We start from the raw sequence: 24,645 nt of genomic DNA on the forward strand, positions 1-24,645 counted from the left end.
CCACCACCTGCACCCAGCACTTGTTTCCACTCTGACACGTATATCACATATACATTCATTTCACACACCTCCCCAACCCAGACCTCACATAGATAGTGGGACTGTAGCACAAAGAAGAGCATCCTGTACATCATTGTGGCTATCTGCAGGAAGGGATAAACTGAGAGAGTAAATTAAGCATTGGTGTAATGGCAATGTCAGCCTGTTGGTTGGTCTGCCACTTTGGTCCAGACTGAAATGTCTCAACAACTTGTGGATGGATTGCCATTAAGTTTTTATGCAAACATTCATGGTTCCCAGGCACTGAATCAAATGACTTTGATGATCCCGGACTTTTCCTCTAGTGCCTCTACGAGGTTGACATTTGTGCGGTGGTAGTAAGTACATTTTCTCAAGTACTTAAGTACAATTTTGAGGAACTTGTACTTTACTTGTACTTGTACTTATACTACTAGTATATTTTTATTTGATACTACTTTATACTTCCACTCCACTACATTTCAGAGGGAAATATTGTACTTTCTACTTCACTACATTTATTTGACAGCTATAGTTATGTTTCAGATGAAGATTTGACACAATGGATAATATAACAAGCTTTTCAATACAACACATTGTTTAAGATGAAACCAGTGGTTTCCAACCTTTTTGGCTTTTGACGTCTTACAAAAACCAGTGTGTAGTCGGGGTCACATTTCACATGTCTATGAGTTGTTAACAGCTCCACCAAATTTTTCCCTCTAAACTTCTCACATGGTTTCATTTCAATAAATGTTCAAATGATCAAATATTTCAGCAAAATCAAAGATTAGTGAAAAATTCCCAAAACTGAAAATTTGTGTATCAGAACTTTGTTTTTTCTTCTTTCCTCTCCCATTAATCATCTCACAACCCCTCAGATTTATCTGGTGACGCTTTGGAGGGGCCCGACCCCTAGGTTGGGAACCACTGGACAAAACTAGCTAACTGTATATAAAGTAGTTGAAACTAGCTCCACCTCCAGCAGCTACAACAGTAACATGCTGCTATAACACTGATGCTTCACTATTAATAATCTAATGATGTCATATATAATAATATATCAGTCAGAGGGACCACACCGCTACTTTTACTGGAATACTTTACATACATCAATCTCATAATAATGTATTTTCTATTATGAGTATTTTTATACTGCTGTATTGGTACTTTTACTTACGTAAAGGAAATACTTCTTCCACAACTGTATTTGTAGTTTTCAGTCAAATATCTCAACAACTACTGGACACCATGAAATTTGATTTGAGACAGTTATGTTCACCTGAGGATGAATTATAATAACTGTGATGATCCCTCACTTTTCAACTAGCGCCAATATTGGTTCAGTATTTTAATTTGTCCAAGGTTAAGTTGTTAGCATGCTAACAATTGCTAATTTGCACCAAACACAAAGTACAACTGACGCTGATGGGAATGCCATTAGTTTTGCAGGTATTTGATCATAAATGACGATTTAAAAATTTGACCTGATGTTGGCACTAGATGAAAAGTGACGGTGTTGCTAAAGTTATTACTAGTTATTATTAGTTCATCCTGATGGGGACATGAGTGTCTGTACCAAAATTCATGACAATCCATCCAACAGTTGTCAACATGTAACTAAAAAACAAAAATGTAAACCTACTCGTGGCACTAGGGGAAAAGTCAAGGGATCATCAAAGTCAGTAGACTTAATCCTCTCTTGATCATGAATATGTGTACAAACATTCATGGCAATCCATCCAACAGGTGTTTAGATATTTCAGTCTGGACCAGTGGTGCACCGACAGACTGACACTGCCATCATTACAGCCATCATGCTAGTGTGGCTACAAATGATAGCCAGGAACCTGAACCTACAATAAAACTGAAAATATTAAGAATCCATAAAAAAATAAAAAGTGTCTGAAGTATTTTTTTCCCTAAGGGTGTTGCCAGTTTCACCCAACAGTTCCTTCTTAACCTTGACCCCAACTGCAGATTATCAGTTTGACCTCCACATTTGTTTTACACAGACCTCCACTGAAATATTCTCAATGGTTGTGTAAAACCTAAATGTGCAGTTTGAGTAATGGTATTGAAGCCCAGTTTATCTCTCCTGATACTAATAGATACAGTTAGAGTTTATTTGTACCTGTAGAGCAGCTCTGCCATCTATAAGACATTTATTTAACGAAAACTTCACTTCACGGTATCACATCCAGTCTGGGAATAAATGCCCTCCCCCCTCTCCCCCTGGTGTCCTCATCCCCAGGGGTATCAGTGCGGGCGCTGGGTGTTGTGCTGGGCTGGGGGCGTTGCTCGCAGGTAGCCTGGGGGTGGGTGTGCCACGTCCCGTCCCGGTAGGTGCAGTAGCATACTGTCCGCTCATCCATGTTCACACGCTCCCCGGCTGGGATAATCCTGTTCCCAGCAAAGCAGTTGGGACCTAGAGGGACAGGAAAGATAGAGCAGGGTAAGTTGCTTACACAAATATCATTTTTTGCTGAGTAGTAAAAGTGTTTACCGCTCGTTTCTGCTGCCCCCAAGTGGCCAAAAAAAAAACAAACGCATGCAACTTTAAACAACTTTCCTCAACTACCGCTAATCTGATGCAGAACAAAGTCTTCAATTGTGGTTCATGTCCACTCTAAAATATCCTCATTTATGTGTGTTTGATATTAATAGAGGTGGATGTGAAACTGTCTCTTCCCAAAACAATCCTTCCTGCAGAAGCTATTTCTCTTTCCCTTCAACATGTGTTTGTAATATATAACTTGATATTTTCAATAAAGCTGTTATATGCAGTTTGGACTGGACGTATACCATGTAGGCAAAAATGTAAACGAGCCTGTCTTTGATATCATTTGCATCCCTCACTGGCAGATGGGGGTTCCTTTATTTGGCAGCTACCTGTGAAACAATTACCAACGCCAGTCAGCGGGAGGACAGGAAGTACAGTTCATCTGATGCCAGATCCAACTGTGTTCCATAAAACACAGCTGAGATGAGGGAATTTGGCAGCAGTGAGGAAAAAAAACTAAAAAAACAATGACGCAACAGAGCGACTCAATAGTACTGCTGCATCCCACCAAACCATCTGTCCGACTGCCTGTCCAGCAGAGGAAAAGTAAAAATAGAAACTACAACTTAAGTGCAACTGCCATAAAGCAGCAAGGCGACTAGAACGCAGATAGCATGTTCATGCGGTGGTCATAATCGATTTAATAATGCTTTTGTTTGTTTAGCTGCTTTGGTTTAACATTTTATTCCTCAAAAAAGCAAGATATAAGACAAGTAATATTATTATCCCTGTTGCTATTCCTGTCTGACACAAACACGCACACACACACACACACACACACAAATCCCACCGATATTAGAAAGGGACTTTAAGTGGCAATGAAAGCATGCATGACATAACAGGGATGGTTCTTTAAGCTGCAGGGTGTGTGAGGTGACATAACCAGCGCTGCTTCTGAAAGCTACAGGGCGAACACACACACTGTCACAACAACAGCTTGCCAATGATGCGTCTAACACACACACACAGAGGCCATGGGCTTAAGTGTGTGTGTTTATGTGTGTGTGAGCCAGTGAGATGGGATATTACAGCACATGTGGTTGCGCTCCTGCTATGAGCTGTCTGTAGCAGCACAGAGGGGAGCGGATGATTCGTTCACATGGATGAAACAAGTGCCAGTTAAGAGGCTGAGAGTGGTTAACTGTTGATTCAGACAACCAGATTTTGACCTGAGCCATATGCCATGTATGGAAGGTAAAATAAGACTGCATGTTGGAGCCCATCATTTATAGACCAAAACGGTTTGCCTGTGCTGCCCTACACAGCCAGAGAGCAGTAACTGAGGCAGTGATATTGAGAATATAAGAATATAAGGGTATAAGGGTTTTCAGGCTTGACAGCTTCTAACGCCTTCATGTTATGCATAGTCATTTTCAGCCTATTTATTAGGCTGATTATTTTACCCCCAAAATGACAGCCTCTCAACCAATATAATACCTAAAACATGCAGACTCTGCTTTCAGGTAATCTTCATGGAATGTAATATGAAAATGTAGTATCTACCAATAAAATGTGGTCTTTCAGTTTTTGCTCTTTTTTGTCCATTTTAATTAGTTTGTTTCAGAAAATAAAATTTATTTTGATCATTAAAAGTCAATTGCTTATAGAAAACAAATGCTTTTACCTTTTGCTAGGTGTCCGTCTGTCATCACTACAATAAATAATAACTGAATCAATGTGAGTGAAAGTCAGTTCGTCAGAAAAGATAACAGCTAGGCAAAAATCAATAATTAAATTTAGTTTTAGCTTTATCTAAGGGTAGCACAGCTATCTCACCAGCTAGCTTTCACTACATTAGCACTCTTGGCTATAAGTACATTTCCATCCTCCTGTTTTTATGCTCATTTTAAATTTGCATATAAAAAGATCTGAGTGGAAATGCTAGAAATATTTAAATAAGTAGAAATATATAAAAAAAGTAAAGCTTGTCTTAGGTGGAAAAGTTGATGTGTTGCTAAAAAGAAAATGGAAACAGACTTAGCAAAGAAATCACATTCGAGTGACATTAGGTGTTTACCTAACGTCACTCAAGCTGCTGCTCCACCGAAGAGATGAAAAATAACAGCAGACAATCAGATTGTGCTACGTTTGGATGGAAACTTGACTTATGTGACATCTGCGGAATAATACACATTTGTTGCCCTATGTGAGTTTCTGGCAGCAGGACAGTGTATACAGTCAATTGTTTTATTTACATTATGTCTTCTGATACTGAAGGGATTTTAATGTGTGGAGGTGATATAATATTAAAGGGTAAGTTCACCTAAATTACCAAAAGATATATTTTCCTACTGACCCATAGTGCTACCTAGTGCATGCAGATAGTTTTAGGTTTATGTGCTTAGATTTAAACTTAAGTGAATGAATTACATTTGTGATGCTCAAAGACTAGAACAATGACTCAGCAAACAACAACACAGCAACAACTTTTTCTTTTTTCCAAAATCAACGTTGCAGGATAATCCATAGACCTCACTGTGAGCAATTTTCCTTGAAACTACCTTCTACCAAAGAAATAGTCTTTATGGTAATAGTTGACGCTGAGGCCTTCAGTTCAAACTGGTTTATCCTCTTGTTAGCATGAATGTGCAAAGTTGACACTGAGGGTGGTGCTATAACTGACTGCTGACTGTCTAAAATGGAAAGGTTTCATCCTCTGGAGGCACATGTACTTTTAGTAACTTTCATCACAATGTATCTACAGTTTCAATTGCCTCTGTAGAATCTTTGGCTTGAAAGTGGCAATAAAGGAAAATTCAGAGGGTTAGCCATAATATTAGTGATGCTCAAGGAGCCATGTATATCCGAAGCACATTTCTTGGACATCCTGAGATTGGTTTTATAGGTACTGGCCATGGACCAAAGAGCTGGACTGAGAGAAAGAAAGCTCTTGGATTGTAACACAGCAATGAGTCTTACCAGCCTTACAGACGGGGCAGCAGTGGTTGGGTTCGTAGGTGGGGTTGACACAGTGAGGGGCAGGGCAATCTGAAATGGTGCAATACACCTCTCTGTTGGCCTCACAGCGACATCGCTCACACCTTGACAACTGAAATACAGAGTTTGAATTTAAATTCAATTCAATGCAATTGTATTTATATAGCGCCAAATCACAACAAAAGTCATCCAAGGGCACTTTTCAAATAAAGCCGGTCTAGACCGTACTCTAGACCGTACTCTTTAATTTACAGAGACCCAACAATTCCCCCATGAGCAAGCACTTGGTGACAGCGGTAAGGAAAAACTCCCCTTTAACGGGTAGAAACCTCAAGCAGAACCCGGCTTTAGGCGGGCGGCCATCTGCTTTGACCGGTTGGGTTGAAAGAGAAAGAGAAGGGGGGAGGGAGGGGGGACAGAGAAGTAGAACAACAACAGCAACAACAACAACATCAACAGATACATGACTGGCAACAACAAACAGCAGTAGCGGCGGGAGAAGGACATCCCCACGGCCACGGGCCAAAGCCTGTTCACTGAGGTTTCCTGCGGATGAGAAAGCACAAAGAACTCCGCGGAAGAAGTCAAGTTAGTAACATGCATTAATGGTAAATGAATACATACAGATGGAGAGGAGGAGGAGGAGAGAGGAGCTCAGTGCATCAATGGAAGTCCCTCGGCAGTCTAGGCCTATAGCAGCATAACCAAAGGCTGGTCCAAGTCGAGCTTGGTCAGCCCTAACTCTAAGCTTTATCAAAAAGGAAAATTTTAAGCCTACTCTTAAACGTAGAGAGGGAGTCTGGAAGATGGTTCTGTGACATATAGGATATTTATGTGTATCTGCCCACTCAATTGTGACATTATTTTATGCATATGATATTGATTTTGTATCTTTACAGATACCATACAGATACCCCCATTCAATTTAAGGCATAACTGATTTGAGAAAAGGCACAAGAGCAAATCTGGGTGTATAAATGGTTGGTTTACACTGCGTTCTTCAGTTGGCAGTTACACCTAGTAAAGAGTAAAGCTACTGAAGACCAGCAAAATCACAGTTTGTTTTCATTTATTCTTTCAGAATAAAACCATCCCTCTTTTTCTAAAAAATATGTTCATCCTGAGTCCAGTGTGATTCATGGGTGCAACAGTTCCACAGGAGAGGAGCCTGATAGCTGAAGGCTCTGCCTCCCATTTAACTTTTGGAGACTGCAGGAACCACAAGTAAGCCTGCATTCTGGGAGTGCAGTGTTAGGGTACTAGGGTACTATGACCTCTTTAAGATATGATGGTGCCTGACCATTAAGAGCTTTGTAGGTAAGGAGAAGGATTTTAAATTCAATTCTAGATTTTACTGGAAGCCAATGCTTCAAGCTTTTACATGTAGACATTTCAGTCAGCTCAATCTCACCTGTACTGCTAAGGTGTGAAAATTTAGACTGTGTTTCCCATAAATCACGTGGAAGAACACACACAAACAAAGCTGATCCAACTGTCCTCCCACTGTTCAATCCCCAGTGAGCACATGACCACATGTATTAAAGTGAGTGAAAGTCAGTTCAACAAAACAGATATCTTTCATTTACAGATAACAGCCGGGGAGAAATCAATAATTCAATTTAGTTTTAGCTTTAGCTAAGGGTAGCATGGCTATCTCACCAGCTAGCTGTCACTAGATTAGCATTCTTGCTTTACCTATTATTTTTCTTACAGTCTATATGTTTTAAGTGCACAACGCACAAGGGGGAAGCTGTCATTGTCAGGCCACTTCAACACATGCAAGCCACCGCCACTCAGCGACGCTAAAGACAGTGGCAAGACTGAACCAAACAGTGAAACAAAAACAAGGAGCTGAAAGACGCTAAAAAGCTCTGAGCTGAGGAGAGAAGAAACTGCAAAGTTGGGTCATAATTCTCTGTGGTTTCCTCACTACAAGAAACCCCTCTCACATTACACAGTGAAAGTTTTACAATTACACAGTCATTTTTTTCAATTGTTAATGTAAAAATATTTATTAGTGCAGCTTTAAGCTCTGTATTGAGAAATAATTATAGTAACTATTATAAATGCTGGGTTATTCAGACAAAAGGGGCAACTACCCTGGGACCCCACCTTTACAAATAAACCTGAATGTATCACACGTTTAACCATTTAATGATATATCAGCAACACATTATTTGACATGTAATACATTTCACAGGCTATAGACGAGGCCCAGTCCTAACACACCACACCCTGTGACCTGTCTCATAGAGGTTCTCTGTCAAAATCTGGCTTTGAGACCTTTATTATTTTTAGGCGATATTATGCATATGGTGCATATTCCTTTAAATAAAAATCAAACCACAAACTAACTCACAGAAAATCTTGGTTCAGGTATATTAGTCCAGCATAGGAGCACTGGTTTAAAATTATAGTCAAAATATAATGAAGCTGCATGTGTAGTCTGCTGTATGCACACCACTTGACGGGTACTTGAAGGTGACAAAGTATGTACAGAGTGGGAAAGGGGAAGCCTTTGGGTTAATCCAGCAATTATAATATACACGATTCTATTCTTTTTCCCAGCTAATTTGAACATAATGATAATCTTACATGAGTTTAATGGCTGAATACAAGATGTCTCCTACTTCAGTGAAAAGTCCCTTCTTGAACCCGAGGTTTCAAATTTACACTTGTGAAAGTTGGGTACTGGACCACAATTACTGCAATACATGTATTGCACTTAAAAGATTTAAAGTGAGCACACAGAAACTTTCCTCCTTCAGCAGATGAATGTGAAAACAAACTCTGCACATACATCATTCTGCACAGTGAAGCTCAAACATCACAGTGAAGCAACAATAAGCAAAACACATTTTGGACTGGAGGATGGCTTTAAGTTTACCTGTGAATATTACAGAAATATAGTCCTGTCATGCAGACAAGCTAAATAAAAAAAAGATCATTATGTACAGTGGATCAAATAAGCTCACTGACTAGCACTTGTAGAATAGCAACAAGTGCTATTGAATACTTGAATAGCAAATTTACTCGTGTAAATTCCCGAAAAGCACTAATATTCTCATACTTCTGATATCACAGATGGGTGACGTGCGATAACGCAACAGGAGCCTCATGAAATCAGTCTGAAGCTGTGTGGAGCTTGTGGATGGGTGGAGGGAGGGAGGCAGGGAGGGGGTGTAGAAGTTTGGATCATTCTCACCCTGAACTCCTCTAGGAGTCGGTACGTTTTGCCCCTGTAGACACAGACCCTGGACATAGCCTCGCACACCGGACAGCATGCCTTATACCTGATCCGCGTGCACTGGGGGTGGATGCGGCGACACTTGGGTCGGACGCACACTGGACCGTCCACGGTGCAAGTGCACGGACAAGCCGTGCGGCTCGGGTAATAGACCTCTCCGATGCCGTAAACAAAACCGTGGTCGTCGATGCACCACTTCCCCCGGTAGTCGCCAAACTCGTAGTCCAAGTCGGTTTTGGTAGAGTACTCCGCCGCCACCGCGAGCTCCGCGACGCGCCGCGGACCGTGCAGCAGCAGCAGCGCGGCGAGGAGGCAGCTGAGCGCGCGGTGCCGGTGGCTCATGGTGAATAGGTTAGTTTACAGGTTAGGTTACGCTCACCGACATAGACACCGACACTGACCATCTGTCTGCTGCTGCGCCGCTGCGCTCCGGTGAGCTTTTCCTCCCGCCGTCAGGGGCGCCGGACGGTGACGCCGATGCGTGCGCGTCAATCCGGAATGTCGCCGAAACGCAGCTCAGGAGTTCATTGATCCCCACATGACCTCAGCCAGGTGTCACCCATAGTGTCTGCTTTTAGTCTGTCCAATGAAAACCATGTATCTCCAAAATGTCAACTTTGCACGAGCTCAGAACAGACTTTGCTTTGTTCAGTGGTGGAAATTAACTACATGTACTCAACCTGAGTACACAATCTTGTGAGTATTAACATTTCATGCCACTTTATACTTCTACTCTACATTTCAGGGGGAAATGTACTTCTTACTCCTATTTATTTGAAAAATGAAGACATGAAAAAAAAACATCAAACGTGACCCCTAACCCCCAAATCATGGTTAAGTTGGAATGGTGAAATTGTTGTGAGTCATGTTTTGTAAATGAAGTTGTTAAAAATAGTCTAAATTTTAGCTAATTATTTATTTAGGAATGTGGTATGATGCTTTAACTGTTCTAAGTAAGCACTTTTTCATCTTTGGGGGCCCCCTGGTGGCCACAGGGTCCTAAGCACAGATCAGTGAAGTAAATGCATCTCTGATGGTTTTGGTGGTAAATGTTTATTAGAAATGAAAGAAATTAATCAGTTGAAGCTGGATTTTTACAGTGGATTTGAAATTCTTTAATATATATATATATATATATATATAATTAACTTTTTACATTTATTTCACATTTACCATATGCTGTATTACATTTATACATACAGTATATTATGCATGTATACACACACATACACAATATAAATATGAACCTATTAAATTTACATTTTTTTAAAAAACTGTTCAACTCCATAATACATTGTCTCTCCTTATTATATACAGATACAGTAGTATTAATATAAGGGGACTGATGATTGATGTTTAAAATCTGTTTTTTGCACACAGACAGTGCAAATTATTAGGAAAGACATGAAATAATCATATGTCTAAATATGGCAGCTGAACTTTAAAAATGCACTGGATTATTTTAATTTCATGATTACATACAGTATTTTGTGTGCATTTATTTATACAATTTCATCATTTGGTATTGATTTACTGTGAGGAAGCGTGGGGGGAATACATTAAGTTAAAATACAAATAGTTGTAGTGAGGAACTGAAAACAGGAAGCACACTCGGTAAGTTTAAAATGTTTAAAAAATCATTACTGAACAAATGTAAAACTGTATGATCATAATGTCACAGATGATGCTATATATGATTTGTGACAATGGGAGAGATAAGCTGTGGCTTCAGCTTACATCTTTTTCAGACAGCAGAAATTGTAGTGTTACTGTGTGTTAGTGTTCAACTGTTATGACTAACTACTTTTTGCCTAGTTGTGTTTGTGATTAATATAAAATATAGAAAGTTTCACTAACTTCACTTGGGCACTGCATACATAAAGCACATTTGTGTACACAGCTTTCTAATTTCTATTACTTCTCTAGTATAAAAGTAAGTCAACTATTACTTGTATCTGTAGTTTTCTAATTATGATTTATGATGTACTTCTGCTGCTTCCCTTTGAAAATGTGCAGTACAGATGAAAACCACGCTGAAATACCCATATGAAAACCCAACTGATTAGTTGCCCAGTTTTAATGAAAATCTGACTTCTAAAATCATTCAGGTAAAATATAAGAAACAATCACTACTACTAGTGTAACAGAAAAAACTCAAATAGGTGTTGAAAGACTGAGAAATTGTTTTTATTTGGATAGATAAGTTTAGACAGTACAAAAGAAAGATGCAAAAAAAAAAAAAAAAACCCAAACAGTTATATTACTAAAAACAGTCCAATTCAAGTAAGAAAACAGTCCTTTAAATGCATAAATGACTGAGGTTACATTTGGATGAGGAAAAGCGTTTAACTGGTGAAGTTAAATGGTTGTCATGTCAACAGGAATATGCAGTCTAACAGAGGAACGTAGTCTGAATAGCTTTAAAAAAAAAAAGCCTCAACTTGTAGAGAAGCTCTTACAGATTAGATGCTAATGTGTATGTCACTTTCTACATAAATGTGATGAATACAGGTGCGTGTTGAACATCCATTCTTACACTCAACACAGGTCATTTTATCATCCACATATTTTAAAAAGCACCTTGGAGATACTCCAAAAGCTGTCAGTGTAATGACAAGATGCACATCGTGTGTTGTTCATTTGAAATGAAACACTGAAAATTATAAAAAAAAACATTTCATTACAAATATGTTTTCCTCCAGCTCAACTCCTTGACTGATTCCAAGTCATCGGTAACTGTTCAAATACTTGCAGGATTATGGTTTTGTTGTTAGTAAAGCATGCAGAATGTGTGTGTACAAATCATTTAAATGTGGCTTTCTCCAGACTTAACTTCAGACCTGAAATATCATCACACACAAGATACGTCATCGCCCAGCCAAACTCAAACATCTTAGAAATGGCATCTGATTTAAGAATACAGGTTTAAGACTAAGACTGAATTTCTTTTATCTAAAAAGGCTGTACTAGATTTCTAAAAACACAAAGTAGAAGTTTGTAAATCACAAACTGTTAAACTACAAAATTCTGAGGTTTTTAAGGGAGAGGAGGAGGGGGAGGGGGGGGGGGGGGGGGGGCAGGTTGAGGTCCTTCCATGCGAGGCTGAACTTTATCACCACATGATACGTTGAGCTTTCAGAGAATTCAGACAAGAATTATGTCATAAAACCTCTTGAGGATACAGCTGTGGTCTTAATTCAGAAAAATATAAAGGGCTGATTTAAAGGTTTATACATCATGACTGAGGAATATACAGGTCAAACATTTCAGCCACATCATGTACAACAGTATAAAGTCTACACAGTGGGAGTTCTGAGGTCTACATTAGAACTATGTATGTATATGATATACAACCATCAGCAGGACTTCGCATCATAAGCAACTCCAGTTTAGCTTCTACAGAGAACGTAACCTTATCACTTTATCCTGGTTTGTTAATGAGTACCCTTCTCACAGTAGCAAGGTGACTTTTGGTGAGAATAAAAGGACTTTTGATCAATCCAAGCAGACATGTGATCTGGGTCACAGGTCAGCATTACTGCTGATCTTGTGAATGTGGACACTGCTGACTGAAAATGTATCTGAGGACTAAAAAAAAAAAAAAATGGGATGGATTTTGGACAACACAGGAGCAGACAGTAATAAGAAGGATGTTAAGTGTTGAGTTGGATAGTTGCTTATGATGTCTAGGCAGCCAATAGGGTTAATGTTGGTCAATTGCTATTTTACTGTCTCTCTAGTATCCTCATTACACACTGTATTGTCCTTATTTCACACACACCGAGAAAAAAAAAATCCATCAAGTGAGAAGAGGAATAGCTTGCACAATGCCTGGAGCACAAACTCACTCGGGTCAAATTTGGTACTCTTTGGTGACGTTTCAATGAACTCATTCACATGACCAAAGCAGGCATTCTGAAAACATTTGCAGGAAATGTACGCAGATTTAATCTCACCTCTAATTTCTCCTACAAGGAGTTTGGTCCAGCTGCAGGATGATGAAACCCTACATCCTGAATCACTCTTGTATGAAACGTATATTAACTACTTACTGACCTTACTAACGGACCCTCAACCATTCAGCACTTCTCATTCCCAACATCTGCTATGATAGAACCACCAGTCCATGTTTTCCAAACCTGCTGCACAACTACAGTGCTGCTGCTCCATCCAGAGGAGGAGTACAGGAGAGTTGCAGCACAGGAAGGTCTACAGCTACCACTGTGTGTCTAAACAAACTATTACATATCATACTGTTGGCTACTCTGGTTGGGGGGCAGTAGTGGTGGTGGAGGAGGGGCTGGTTCTTCTGAGGCAGGGGGAGGAGGAGGAGGTGCTGCTGCTGCTGCTGCTGCCGCTGCCATGTTAGGGTTGCCTGCACTGGGGCTGGCTTCCTGAGCCCCCGGGGGGTCTGAAGCTGCTGGGGCTGCTGCTCCGGGGGTGCTGTCTGAAGGTGGAGGGGGCATGCTGTTGCTGCTGTCATCACTGGGGGTGCTGCTGCTAGGAGTGGTGCTCTCCCTGGGGGGCTCAGGGGGAGGAGTTGCTTTATCAGAGGCAGAAGAAGGGGTGTCAGGTGGAGGAGGTGGAGCAGGCTGGGGGTCTGAGGAGGGCTCTGCAGGCGCTGCCTCATCTGGAGAAAGAATGACAGACGGAAATTTGCTTTAGATCAAATGAATGTTGAACAACAAACAAACTATTAGGATAAGGTTTGGCTTTATTCCAGGTCAATACTTTCCCTTCCTGTCTGTGGCTCTCAGCCCCAAACCCACAGTTCCAACTGAAGACATGAATCTAAACTGCTCACAAATACAGTACCGGTCAAAGGTTTGGAGGACAGTGTGTCCAAACTCAGTATTTTCCTAAAGAAGCTGGTCACTGTAGTTTTTAACCAACGCTACTCAAACAGGAGGAAATAGTTCATTTGTTGGGGACTATTTTCAGTGGCGGACTGATACACATTTGATGCTCTAGCTAGTATTTCTGGCAGCAGGATGGTGTGTGTAGGACTGAGTCAAACTAAACTACAGTGTGTGTTGATGGTAATGAAGGAACATGTCACCATGTCTACCATCAGTAGATCATTGATCTGTTATAATAATGGAGCTCTATGGCAAAATATTACTGGACTGATTCCTTCAAAGTCACTATAAAACTGTATTTAATACTTCAGCTGTGCCACTTGTACCATTCTGCTTTCGTTTCTAACCTCTCCTTGCTGCCAAAGGTTTCCTCTCCCCTGCCATTGGAAAAGCTGCTCTTACATCACGAGTAATATCCCATGAAATGCAAACTTTCAGAAATATAGTGCCACTTGAGTTCAATTCAGGTGTCTTCAGACTCAAATTTGAATGTGTAATTAAATTTTTTTAAAACTCATGTTTTTATTAACGAAAAACACATAAAATATAGGTATCAGTAGGTACCTGTCTCCATTGGAGTGGGCTTGTCCTCCTCCTTGGTCCCTGAGGCGGGGTTAGCAGTGCTGCTAGCATTAGTGCTGCTCTGCTCTGCAGCTTTGTTTCCAGCAGCTTCCTGTTGTTGTTGTTGTTGTTGTTGCTGCTGCTGCTGTTGCTGCTGCTGTTGCTGCTGAGCCTGTTGAGCAGCTTTCTCTGCCTGCTCGGCTGCCTCACGCTCCCTCTCCTCTGCCCGGCGCCTGGCTGCCTCTTCAGCAGCTGCCATCTCTGCTGCTAGCTTCTCCATGTCAACCTCGACCTTCTGACTGCAGAGCTGCAGAGAGAAAACACTATTACAACAGCAGCTTCCCCCAGTTACAGATGAGTCGTACGTTGATATTTAGTTCATAGGTAATTAAATCTCATGAATCTGTGGACAAACAGTCCAAATGTTTAAAGATCTTCTTGCACATTCAGGTGTGTCTAGGTAAAGAAGTAGTGCCGTACCCGCTTGAGTTCAGTGTTGAATGAGTCTGTGGTCTCCAGGAAGCGTCTTTTCTTGTCTTGGTGGCGATCCTCAATCTGAAGAAGTTCTGCCTCCAGCTTCCTCTGGAATCAACAAGACATGCAAGTGAAAAACACTGAAGTCTCAGGTTGATTAGTAACTGACATTCGTTTAACATAACATGAACAAAACCATTAACATCCTCCAACATCATCAAGCTTTCTCAGTAAAAAAAAAAAAAAAAAAAAGCGAATGATCTCACGTCAGAGTCAGCCATTTACCTGGTTGTGGTTAGCTTTTATAGTTTAATATATGGCTTGTAAGCTAATTATAAAATTGTGGATAATACTTGTTACCACCTGTGCATTTGGTGTAAAGGTATGTTCAATAGTAGTCTGTAGATTTGGGGTCATAGCGCAGTATGTGTGTAATACAGCAGGGGAAAAAACCCCCAAACTTTTCTATAAAGGCTGATACAGTCCATTAAATTACCTTCTGAAATATATCAGTAAAGCTCAAATATGGAGTTAGTCCTCTGCCACTGAGAGAAACACTCCTACATTGCTGGCCATTACTTTAGTTTGGTCTAATTCTGCATCCAGAGACTGATCAACAGTGTGGGGGAGCCGGACCAATATATCAGCTACTATCAGCTCACTGCAGATATCTGTATCTGCGTATATGTCAGCTGATAAATGACAAGGAACTGAAGTACAGAAATGCCAACACTGTGTTTCCAATCAGTGTCACCAGTCTACAGTTTGTCCATCAGAGAGAAGTGAAGAGTATATTTACTATATGTACTATGAAACATCTTTCCCTGTACAATTCTGGCTCACAATTACTAAAAAACAAAAAAATTTAGGGGAACCTTAGTAAAAGTATTTATGTTATGGGTTGCCAACATACCTGGTGCACCATAAGAGACTGGACCTGCCTCTTAAGGACCTGCATGCGGGCTGTGGTGACCACTGAGCGGACATCAGGTACCACAATCTCACTAAGGATGTCACTGATGAGCCGGTGGTTCCTCTGGAAGCGAGCTGCTGCCGTGTGTTTCACTGAAAAACCATCGTCATAGTCTGGGCAGAGGAAAAAGAGGAAACTTAACTGACCAACATGAAGGAGCGCGGTAGCAAGCTAACTGAAGATGTCCACACTAAAATAACCTTCAAACCATTTTATATGTTTAAAGTGCAAGAGAGATCATCCAAACAAGAACTGTCCCTCCTCTCTCGTTGTAAATGCACTCTTTTTCACATCTAGGCATTATTCAACATCTTAAATGAAGTACTTTATAAATGATTTTCAAACATCCAAATCCAAGACTTGCCATCAGGGTCTTCAGCCGGCTGGATGCTCATGTACGGCTCTCCTTTGTCCATACGACTCTGCCTCTGCCTGCTCTCCTCCTCCATCGCAGCCTCGGCACGGTTCTTGGCATTAACGTACGCCAGGTAGGCTGGAGAGTTGTGGTACGCCTTCAAAGAGTCATTATACTCAATCTGGGAGGGGGAGAGAGGAAATGAAAAACAACAAGCTGAGCGAGATGATGTGACTACGACTGGCCGAGGTCCTCCACCCTCCCAACCACCTGTCTGGGTCTTGTTCTCCCAACGGATGACAGACTTTGATTGGAATGTTGCAGATCTGATACAAGCCTGGATCATTTAGTCTTTCACAGTGGGCATATGAACAATGTATAGTGGTTGTCATAGCAACAAGTCATTTAGCCCAAACCTACAAAAGACCTGGCTCATTCACAGTTAACTGGATTATGACCAAGACTTTAAAAAAAAAAAAAAAAAAGAAAGAAAGAAAAAGAAAAGATACAAATGACTCATCACAAGTTTAATAAAAAATGTTGATATCATGATTTTAGATGAGAACATGTAGATTTTTGAGATTGGTGTTGGTGTAAGTGTCACAATTGGATCTTTAATATATAGTTACCTACCTATACATGATACAATTTACACCAGAACAAAATAAGCAAAGATAAAAAAGAACAAGTCCTCATTTAGTTTGGGTTGCTATGAGTGAACAGACAAACTCAATGAAAAGACCAATGACACTAAAAAAAAATAGTGGGAATCAAATTTATGAAACTTTCTGTACTTGGATTGAAACAATACATTAAAGATAGACTGAAGTAAATGTATAATCTGTAGGTGCATTATATAAAACGCCCTGACAGTCATTGCCCAGGGGATTAAATGTGCTTGATTATGCACATATCATTTAGAATTTGTTATTTTTGGCACTTCAAACTGACTGAATCCAATTATACTATATCAGTATTTGAGCATCTACGGATTTTTTTTTATTACCACCCACACAAATTTCACAATTTCAAAGACTTTCAGACAACAGAAGTGTACACAGATAAAAACACTAAGTACAGATGGTGATATTAGCCCACCTTCTCAGCTTCATATTCGTTCAGGTAGTCCTGTTTCTCTTCATCAGTCAGGTCCCTCCACATCCCTCCAATAATCTTTCCAATCTCCCACAGCTTCAGGTCCGGGTTGGATGCCTTCACTTGGTCCCATACCTAAGCATAAACACACACGCAAGACGAAGACACACGTACACAAGCAGGAGCATCACCCCCACACGCACACAAAGTAAACATATGGTCACTACGGGGCAACTGCAGTCAACTGTAAATTAACTACAAGGCAGTGAAGGAAATAAAGTGCAAAGGCAAGAATACAATATTAGTTCCAAAATGTATATCTACTGGACAAAATGATTAACTGTTAACTGGCATAAAAGCTTTGCCACAAGACTGGATGGAATGGAATGGAAAAACATCTAAAGACAGAATCAGCAGTTCGATGCCAACGTAAATCTTTACGGTAGATTTTGTCTTTATGCAGCATTCAATGTTAAACCTTCAGCTCGAAAACTAGAGAAGCGGGGGAAGAGATGAGCACAAAAGAGGGAAATGAAGGCAGGAGCGGAGCATGCTTTGCACAAAGGAAACACTAGGAGATGCAAGTCATCTTTATCGGTTAAAACACAGGAGGTCACGTTAAGCCAAAGAGACAAACAGAGTGGAGGAGTCTCCACTAGGTGGTTGAGGTGGTGGTGAAGGCGTCATGGCTTGGCTGTTTCCCACCCTCAAACCCCTGCAACCTTTCAGGGGATGGGAGGACAAGCAGTAAAAGCAGACACCGTGGATGGGTGTCTTACCTTCCTGCTTACCTTCCGGCTGTACCGCATGTAAGGCATCAGTGGCTTGTCTGGAGGTTTGGGAGGCTTTGGGACGGTGATGCCTGAGGAGTTCTGTGGAAGGAAGACGGAGAGAGAAAAGCCAGAGAAGATGTGAGTGAGGAGACAGAAGGGAAATAAATAAGGGACAGAAGTTTAGATAGAAAACAAACAAACAAACAAAAAACATTAGCTGATTATGGTGTGGTCATGGTGAGGCTTGTAAAATAAGAGGTACACATAAACATGACAATACATAACACTCAAGTGGTCCTGAAAGCTTATAACTGGATAGATGCATTTATAATGCATGTCAATTCATTTACGTGCACGTAAATGAATTTTTGGCAACAGAATATTTTGCACATGTATTTTTAGAGATTGTCAAAAAGGAATAAAAGTATTACAAAAAGGGAATAAGGTGTCTGTGTGTGTTTGGAGGGTTGGCTGACTGCCATGCAGGAAGACAACAGTCACATGAGTTTTGCGGCTAAAACATCAGGAACTAAACTGGGCGTGTATTCCATTAACTGTATTACTGTTTGCATGTCCACCACCTCTGAAGAACAGCAACAACTAGGCAAATTATATTGATTAGGGCTGTTGATGGGAGTTATTATACTTTTCTATCCGACAATAACACAGGGCAGAGGTTGGACCTTTAAAGTTTGTGCCAAGACAGCTTGGTTTGACCATTTACAAAAATACACCAGATAAACACAGACAATTTCTTTCATCTGTTTTTCAAAGTAACTAATTGGGGGGGGGGGGGGGGGGGGGGGGGGGGAATCTTGCTTTGGTTTGCAGAGAGCATTAGTTACTGCCTGAAAGAGTCATTTTGAACAGGAAAATGCAAAAACATTCACACAAAAGTAGTTTGCCTGTTATGACTCACAAGCAGAAACAACACAAAGACAAAAAAAATCATGCATCAATAAACAACTGAAAAATACAAAATGTGTAGCCTGATATTACTATCCTGTGTTCTGACAAAGCTTTAAAGGAAAAAGACTGGTAGATTATCAATCATAGTGATTATGTTGTCCACAGTCATTTACAAGTTGCCAGTTTTATTTTGGCACTTGACAGGAACCCAAGAAGTTTAGTAAAACTGACTTTTTATGTCACTTCTGTTGTCTGACTATAAGTATTGCTAATTATACTGTAGTGCTTGCATTGAAATGACTAAATGGATCAAAATTATTGACAATAAAAATACATATTACTTTAATTTACACTTTATACTATAAACTATGTTCTTTTTTGGTATAAGTACAAGCATCATTTCAGAACCTTAGAATGATGTTTGAATAGCACTTTCATACTTTATAAGTTAGCTACATGACAGAATCTGGGGTGTGACTACACAGTTATAGGATTTAAGTAAGCAAAACTTACTGTCATTTCAGTGACAACATTAACATAGAATCAATGAGTAGGAGTAAACTTCTTAAGTTAAAACAAAGCTGATAGCATTATACACTGAGCCCAACTGTGGTGTATTTCACTTATGACTGGGGAAAGGATGGTGAACTTTTCAAAAAAGAAACAGCGGGGGCTGTAAATGAGTCACAATTATGAAACTGAAGACGGCAAAAATATTAAATAAAGTGAAGCTTGTTTTCCTGATTTAAACCCAGCAGCAAGATGAAATAATTCTTATTATCTTATTATCTAGATCCCAAAACCTAATCCTGATTTCTGGCCTCAATCTAAATCACTCTGTTGCTGCCACTAGTTCCCACCTGTGTTACTACCCGCCCATGATTAATTCCATCTCCTCTGTTCAAATGTTTGACTGATAGTCTACTTACATCTTGTTTCCCTCCTGACTTTGGTTTTTAATATACCTCCCTCTCCTTTATTTGATCCATAACACAAACCTAAAAACATCCCTCTGTCTGTCATCTGGTTAAATCACTTTCTCCCAACTGACATTCATTACTTTTTTCTGTGATTCCCCATTTTCTTATTACAATCATTTGCTCATTATTATCATCATCATCATGTGTTTTTTTACACTGCTGTCTCTTCATTTTTGTATCCGTGCCCCAAATTTTCTTCATACCCTCCCTCTTGTCCTGAACCCATCCCTCTCGCCATTTTTCCTCCAAATCCCTCCATCAATTCATTACCCTGCTGGAGCCTCCGGAGCTCCCTCCCAGCCGGAGGTTGTTGTAGGCCAGATGGCTGTAAGGGTTGTAGCCGACAAACCCTGGGGTGGAAGGCATTTGCTGATGGAAGACAAATGAGACAAAACACGAATGAGAAATGGCTCACAAACAAGAGGAGGAAGAGGGATAAACATAAATAAGTGAAAAGTGGGAGAACATGAAAATATATGTATAGTTTTTTGCTTGTTTGTTTTCCATGATGTCATCATGCAGGGCAAAAAAGGCAACTGGCTGGCAGGCTGGCGTTCAGAATGAGAGCGCAACATGTGAATGTTGCATATAAATCAGGACCTTGCAACAAGCTCAGACGATTCCCTATTAAGCACAAGTTGCATTTAATTAACCATGTGACTGCATCATTGCATTCAACTTTGCACAATGTTGTGCCATCCAACTGAACGTAAGGATAAGAAAAGCAGCTAAACAAGCATGTTTCTATAACAGTACACATATGCCTGCTATCATAATCTGAGCCAAACTCTGAAATATGACTTAAGAATTTCAACCATCAATTGACAGAAACTTGTAAAAGCACAGGAGGAAAATGACCCCGTCTTTGCAAAGACCTTTGATGACGTTAAGTAAGTGGTGGTATGACAGGAAAAAGCAGGAGTGAGAGCGATGATGGAGAGTTGAACAAGATTTTTTGGCAATCTCTGTGTGTTCAGACAGAGAGAGAAACTGAATGAAAGCAATATAAAATGTGGAGAAAGAAGGAGTAATACTGCAAGAAAGAAAGATAAAAAAAGGAACCAAAGAGTGTGTACAGAGCTAACACGGCCCATTGGCCACTAAACAGTAGATGCTAAGACTGGAACAGAATTGGACACTTACTGTTGTTGGGGCGGGGGGAGGGGGAGGGGCGTATGATGGCCTTTCTGTGAAAGCAAGGAAAAATAAGTTCTGTTGGTTCAACCTAGTACATATGGTTCATATACTTTATGGTTGTGGTTAATTTATAATCATGTATTCATTTATTTATTTTGATTTATTATACTGCTAGATGGTGAACACTGAAAGATCAAATCATAAGTTGAAGAGTCAAACCTCATCTGGTCAGTTTTGTCATCTTCTGTTTTCATCGTTACAGAACACAGAATGACAGCTAAAATTTTTATAAACTGTATTTTCTGAAAAAGGAAATAAAAAAGGCACGATGTACAGCAGCACAGTGTGCCTTGTGTATTCATAAAACTGCAATAATACAATAAAAATCAATATATTTAAAAATGAAAATGATACTATAAACACATAACCAAATAAAATATAGGTCTACAAAGAATTAATTTAAATTAATGTTTTAACAAAAGGTATCAGCCTCAAACCCAATACCGCTGACTGTCAGCTAAGGGCATCTCTAAAATGTAAGCATGTTGCAGTTGTTCCTGCTGACCTACCCAAATCCATCCTGTCTGAAAAACATTGTTGTTAAAAACGTATAATGTAAATTTGATTGATAGCCCTGTACCCCAAAAAAAACATTATTGATCCCAATCAGGGAATGTGTGCATTTTGGAAAGCTTTGGCAAACATCCAAATGACTCAACGTGATATTACAAACCTGGGTATGTAACTATTACCAAAATATGTCTACAAATATTCACAATCATCCATGTCATAGTACTAAATCAAATGTATTTTAGCCTTTGTGCAATATATGACCAATCTGCCATGATGAACAGGCAGACTCAAGTCTTTGAACTCTGAAAACAAAACACAGGTTCAGTTGACCTGCATCTCGCGTGAGAGATGTTATTGCCTTTTAGTGATATCACTGGTGCCATCTCCTTTATTGAATTGTTATTGATTTTATATTAGGAGGCAAAAGGAAAATAATGTACTGTTCACGGGTGGTTATTTACAAAACTAACTAATAACAGGAGTAACACCAAAACCATTACATCAACAATGAAGTGAAACCTTCCTGTTAACATTTGTGTTTACTTACTTGACATCGTCGCTGAAGACTGGGCGAAGAAGTTCAAGCTAAATCCATACTAATTAACCTAAATTAGAAAACACGAGAAAAAAAGTCAGCCACACAAATTAGCTCAACTACAATCGCGCTGCTATTGCAATTTAGTCGTTTGGTAGACAAAATTTCAGAAAGAAACCAATAAATGATTCAATGTGGCTGAGTATAGCCGATAACAATCAATGACTACAATGGCTGATGAGCTAAAAAGCTAGCTTGGCCTATTAGCTAAACCTGCTAACACAAAGGAGCCGTTTGCCGTATACTAATATTGAAACTCACATTCAATTCAATAGTTTTCAAAGCAAGTCAGTTTCAAACCCCAGGCGCACTCAAAATACACATTTGTCCAGACCGGTGTGCCCTACACCTCTGAAGTGTGCAAAGGCTTGCACAAACCTAGCTCGCCGATTAAGCTAGGCTAACGGACAATACAAGCTCCGGCTAACGCAACGCACATGGGGGTAATTAACCCACACTTACTGGCTAAGTTAGCTAATGATGAACCAAATATATTTTCCGTCAATTTGTGCATCAAAGTTAGAATATAGTACAAACGTAATGCGTTCTAGTAATTCTGATGGAAACAATGTAAACATACATACTCAGTCGTCCTTTGTTCCCTCTAAAGGGCCGCTTGTTCCGCCTTTAGCTCACAAACCGGAAGTCTAAGATTCGTTGTGGCCGGCGGAAATAATGTATTCAGAATAAAAGCACACTTACTTTTTTTTTAAGTCAACCAAAGTTTAAAGTTCAGAAATACACAGCACAGCGCATCCATGTCTCAATAAAGATGTAAAATGGCACGATACATGGAGTTTCAAATTCGTATAGGGTGTCCAGTCGTAGAAAAATAATAGCAGGTTCTTGAATAACACTTTCAGATGAAGTTGGATTTATTCAGAGCTAGCGTGTGCACCGGTTGCGGAATACGGAAGTGACTTAAACCTTGCATTCTTTCTAAAGGCCAGCAGGGGGCGACTCCACGAGCTCCAAAAATAGGTCAGATTGTATGGAAGTCTGTGAGAAAATGACCCTACTTCTCACTTGATTTATTACCTCAGTAAACAGTTTCATAATGTGTTTATGGTCTAAATCTCTAGTTTCAAGTCTTATTCTTTACAGCATGATGTTAATTTTGTAAATTATGGTCCCATTTAGAGTAAAATAGACAATAAAGCAGGGTACACTTTAGGGCATGGCCACCTTGTAATTGATAGGTTGCTACCACTGCGACAACACTGGTTGGTAGCGTAACCATTGCATAACCACAGATTCACAGAGTATAGTCGTAGCCATAGCTGTTGTTATTTCAGTGTGTTTTCAGCTCATGAAAATTAATTGTAACATTTTGGTCGCCTAAAAAGATCTTGTTCAGTATTGGTTGTACTAAAAGATCCTCTGAGGAGTTAGATGTTCAGTTTTTCTGTTAAGTACATTTTGTTATAATAGTTTTAAGATTGTTTTTCACTAGCGAAAATTGTCTATGGTAGTCTATGGTTAACACAGTTAACCATAGATGATGTTAACACAGTTAACACAGTTAACCATAGACTGTAAAAGCACTGTGGTAACCAAGCTAGCAGCTAACGCTAGTGTTTGGGTCAGCTCCACCCTCTCAACCAAATATGGACACTTCTGGCTCCAAAAATCCAAGATGACAAAGGTCAAAAGGAGGCTTCAAAATGAGAGTTCACAGACCAATGGGTGATGTCATGGTGGCTATGCCAATTATTTTTTGTTTACAGTCAATGGGTCACACTTGAGCATTTGTAATAAGTAGTTAAATCATAATTGATGGCAATTGATATAATGCAGAGAAAAAAATGCTGTTTTCATAACCGAAACAAATAGTTCTCCAAAACCCAAATTCGAAACCATCAGCTTTGTTTAATTCACATATTGTTCAGACAAATTTTAAAGCCAGAGATATAAGCAAGTTTCAAAAGTCTGCTAATTGATTTTCATACCATTATTACATCATATATCCTCCTCAAAATACAAGGCACATGGTGCTCATGAGTGCAAATCATAGTCTTCCTTGTTAGTGTCACACAAAGATAAAGGTATGCAGATATCATGCTAATGATGTAACATTAGCAAACAGAACCCAAACGCAAAAAGCAGACTGGAGACTGAGGTAGTAGCAGTAGCTAATCTAGTGTTGTCTACGGTTCTGGGGGGCTGGACTCAGCATCTCATGGGTCAGAGCAGAGATAATTGTGTTGTGTAACAGAAGGGCCACCTGTAGAAGTTAGGCAAAGTGGCGAGGAGTCTGGGAGGGACAGTTAGGAATGCTAGGTCTAGAGGAAAACCGCCCCTCTCCCTCCTCCTCTCACAGAGACGATGGTCCACCCGCATGGCCAGAGGGATGAGCTTGTCAAGACCATTCTCAAGCTCCCAGGAAGCTAGCTCAATTACTTCTGACAGCCCATGTAGAAAGGTGGAGATGAGTGCGTTATTATTCCAGCCACTCTCCACAGCAATTATATTGCAAAGTCAGCCACATGGCGAGAGCCTTGACGAAGAATTGAAAGTCTTTTGGCAGCCTCCTTACCAGTTACTGGATGATCAAAGACATCCCAGATAACAAAATTGCTGTGGCCCAGATCTGTTA

At 40.0% G+C, this 24,645-nt stretch overlaps 2 protein-coding genes across 4 annotated transcripts; both read right to left on the reverse strand.

Annotated features, from left to right (window-relative positions):
* Positions 1 to 1,458: 1,458 nt before the first annotated feature.
* Positions 1,459 to 9,107, reverse strand: si:dkey-283b1.7 (von Willebrand factor C domain-containing protein 2-like). Its single transcript, XM_044331139.1, has 3 exons — positions 8,724 to 9,107; positions 5,501 to 5,630; positions 1,459 to 2,446 (listed from the first exon to the last, which is right to left on the reverse strand). The coding sequence occupies exons 1-3, from the start codon at positions 9,105 to 9,107 to the stop codon at positions 2,205 to 2,207; spliced, it is 756 nt and encodes a 251-aa protein (XP_044187074.1). The 3' UTR covers positions 1,459 to 2,204.
* Positions 9,108 to 11,816: 2,709 nt separating this feature from the next.
* LOC122966333 (SWI/SNF-related matrix-associated actin-dependent regulator of chromatin subfamily E member 1-like) lies at positions 11,817 to 22,729 on the reverse strand. Of its 3 annotated transcripts, none has more exons than XM_044330452.1 (11): positions 22,634 to 22,729; positions 22,002 to 22,059; positions 20,888 to 20,931; positions 20,015 to 20,113; positions 17,874 to 17,954; positions 17,086 to 17,217; positions 15,997 to 16,168; positions 15,573 to 15,745; positions 14,666 to 14,767; positions 14,189 to 14,492; positions 11,817 to 13,395 (listed from the first exon to the last, which is right to left on the reverse strand). In XM_044330452.1, the coding sequence occupies exons 2-11, from the start codon at positions 22,006 to 22,008 to the stop codon at positions 13,007 to 13,009; spliced, it is 1,503 nt and encodes a 500-aa protein (XP_044186387.1). In that variant the 5' UTR covers positions 22,009 to 22,059; positions 22,634 to 22,729; the 3' UTR covers positions 11,817 to 13,006. The 3 variants fall into 3 exon arrangements, with proteins under 3 accessions (XP_044186387.1, XP_044186385.1, XP_044186386.1); XM_044330450.1 differs by having other exon boundaries at positions 17,862 to 17,954; XM_044330451.1 differs by having other exon boundaries at positions 17,862 to 17,954; positions 22,630 to 22,686.
* Between the last annotated feature and the right edge of the window lie 1,916 nt (positions 22,730 to 24,645).

This window comes from Thunnus albacares, chromosome 17, assembly GCF_914725855.1.
Source record: "Thunnus albacares chromosome 17, fThuAlb1.1, whole genome shotgun sequence".
Lineage (NCBI taxonomy): Eukaryota > Metazoa > Chordata > Actinopteri > Scombriformes > Scombridae > Thunnus > Thunnus albacares.

What these genes read in the sequence shown, in the direction of transcription:
- si:dkey-283b1.7 (XM_044331139.1), bottom strand. Translation starts at nt 9,107, where the DNA reads ATGAGCCACCGGCACCGCGCGCTCAGCTGCCTCCTCGCCGCGCTGCTG. An exon ending in GACTCCTAGAGGAGTTCAGG is followed by an intron (nt 5,631 to 8,723) that starts GTGAGAATGATC and finishes TCTGTATTTCAG; the next exon opens with TTGTCAAGGTGTGAGCGATG. An exon ending in CTGCCCCGTCTGTAAGGCTG is followed by an intron (nt 2,447 to 5,500) that starts GTAAGACTCATT and finishes CTGTCCCTCTAG; the next exon opens with GTCCCAACTGCTTTGCTGGG.
- LOC122966333 (XM_044330450.1), bottom strand. An exon ending in AGTCTCTTATGGTGCACCAG is followed by an intron (nt 14,768 to 15,572) that starts GTATGTTGGCAA and finishes TGTTGATTCCAG; the next exon opens with AGGAAGCTGGAGGCAGAACT. An exon ending in GCCCACTCCAATGGAGACAG is followed by an intron (nt 13,396 to 14,188) that starts GTACCTACTGAT and finishes TTCTTTCTCCAG; the next exon opens with ATGAGGCAGCGCCTGCAGAG.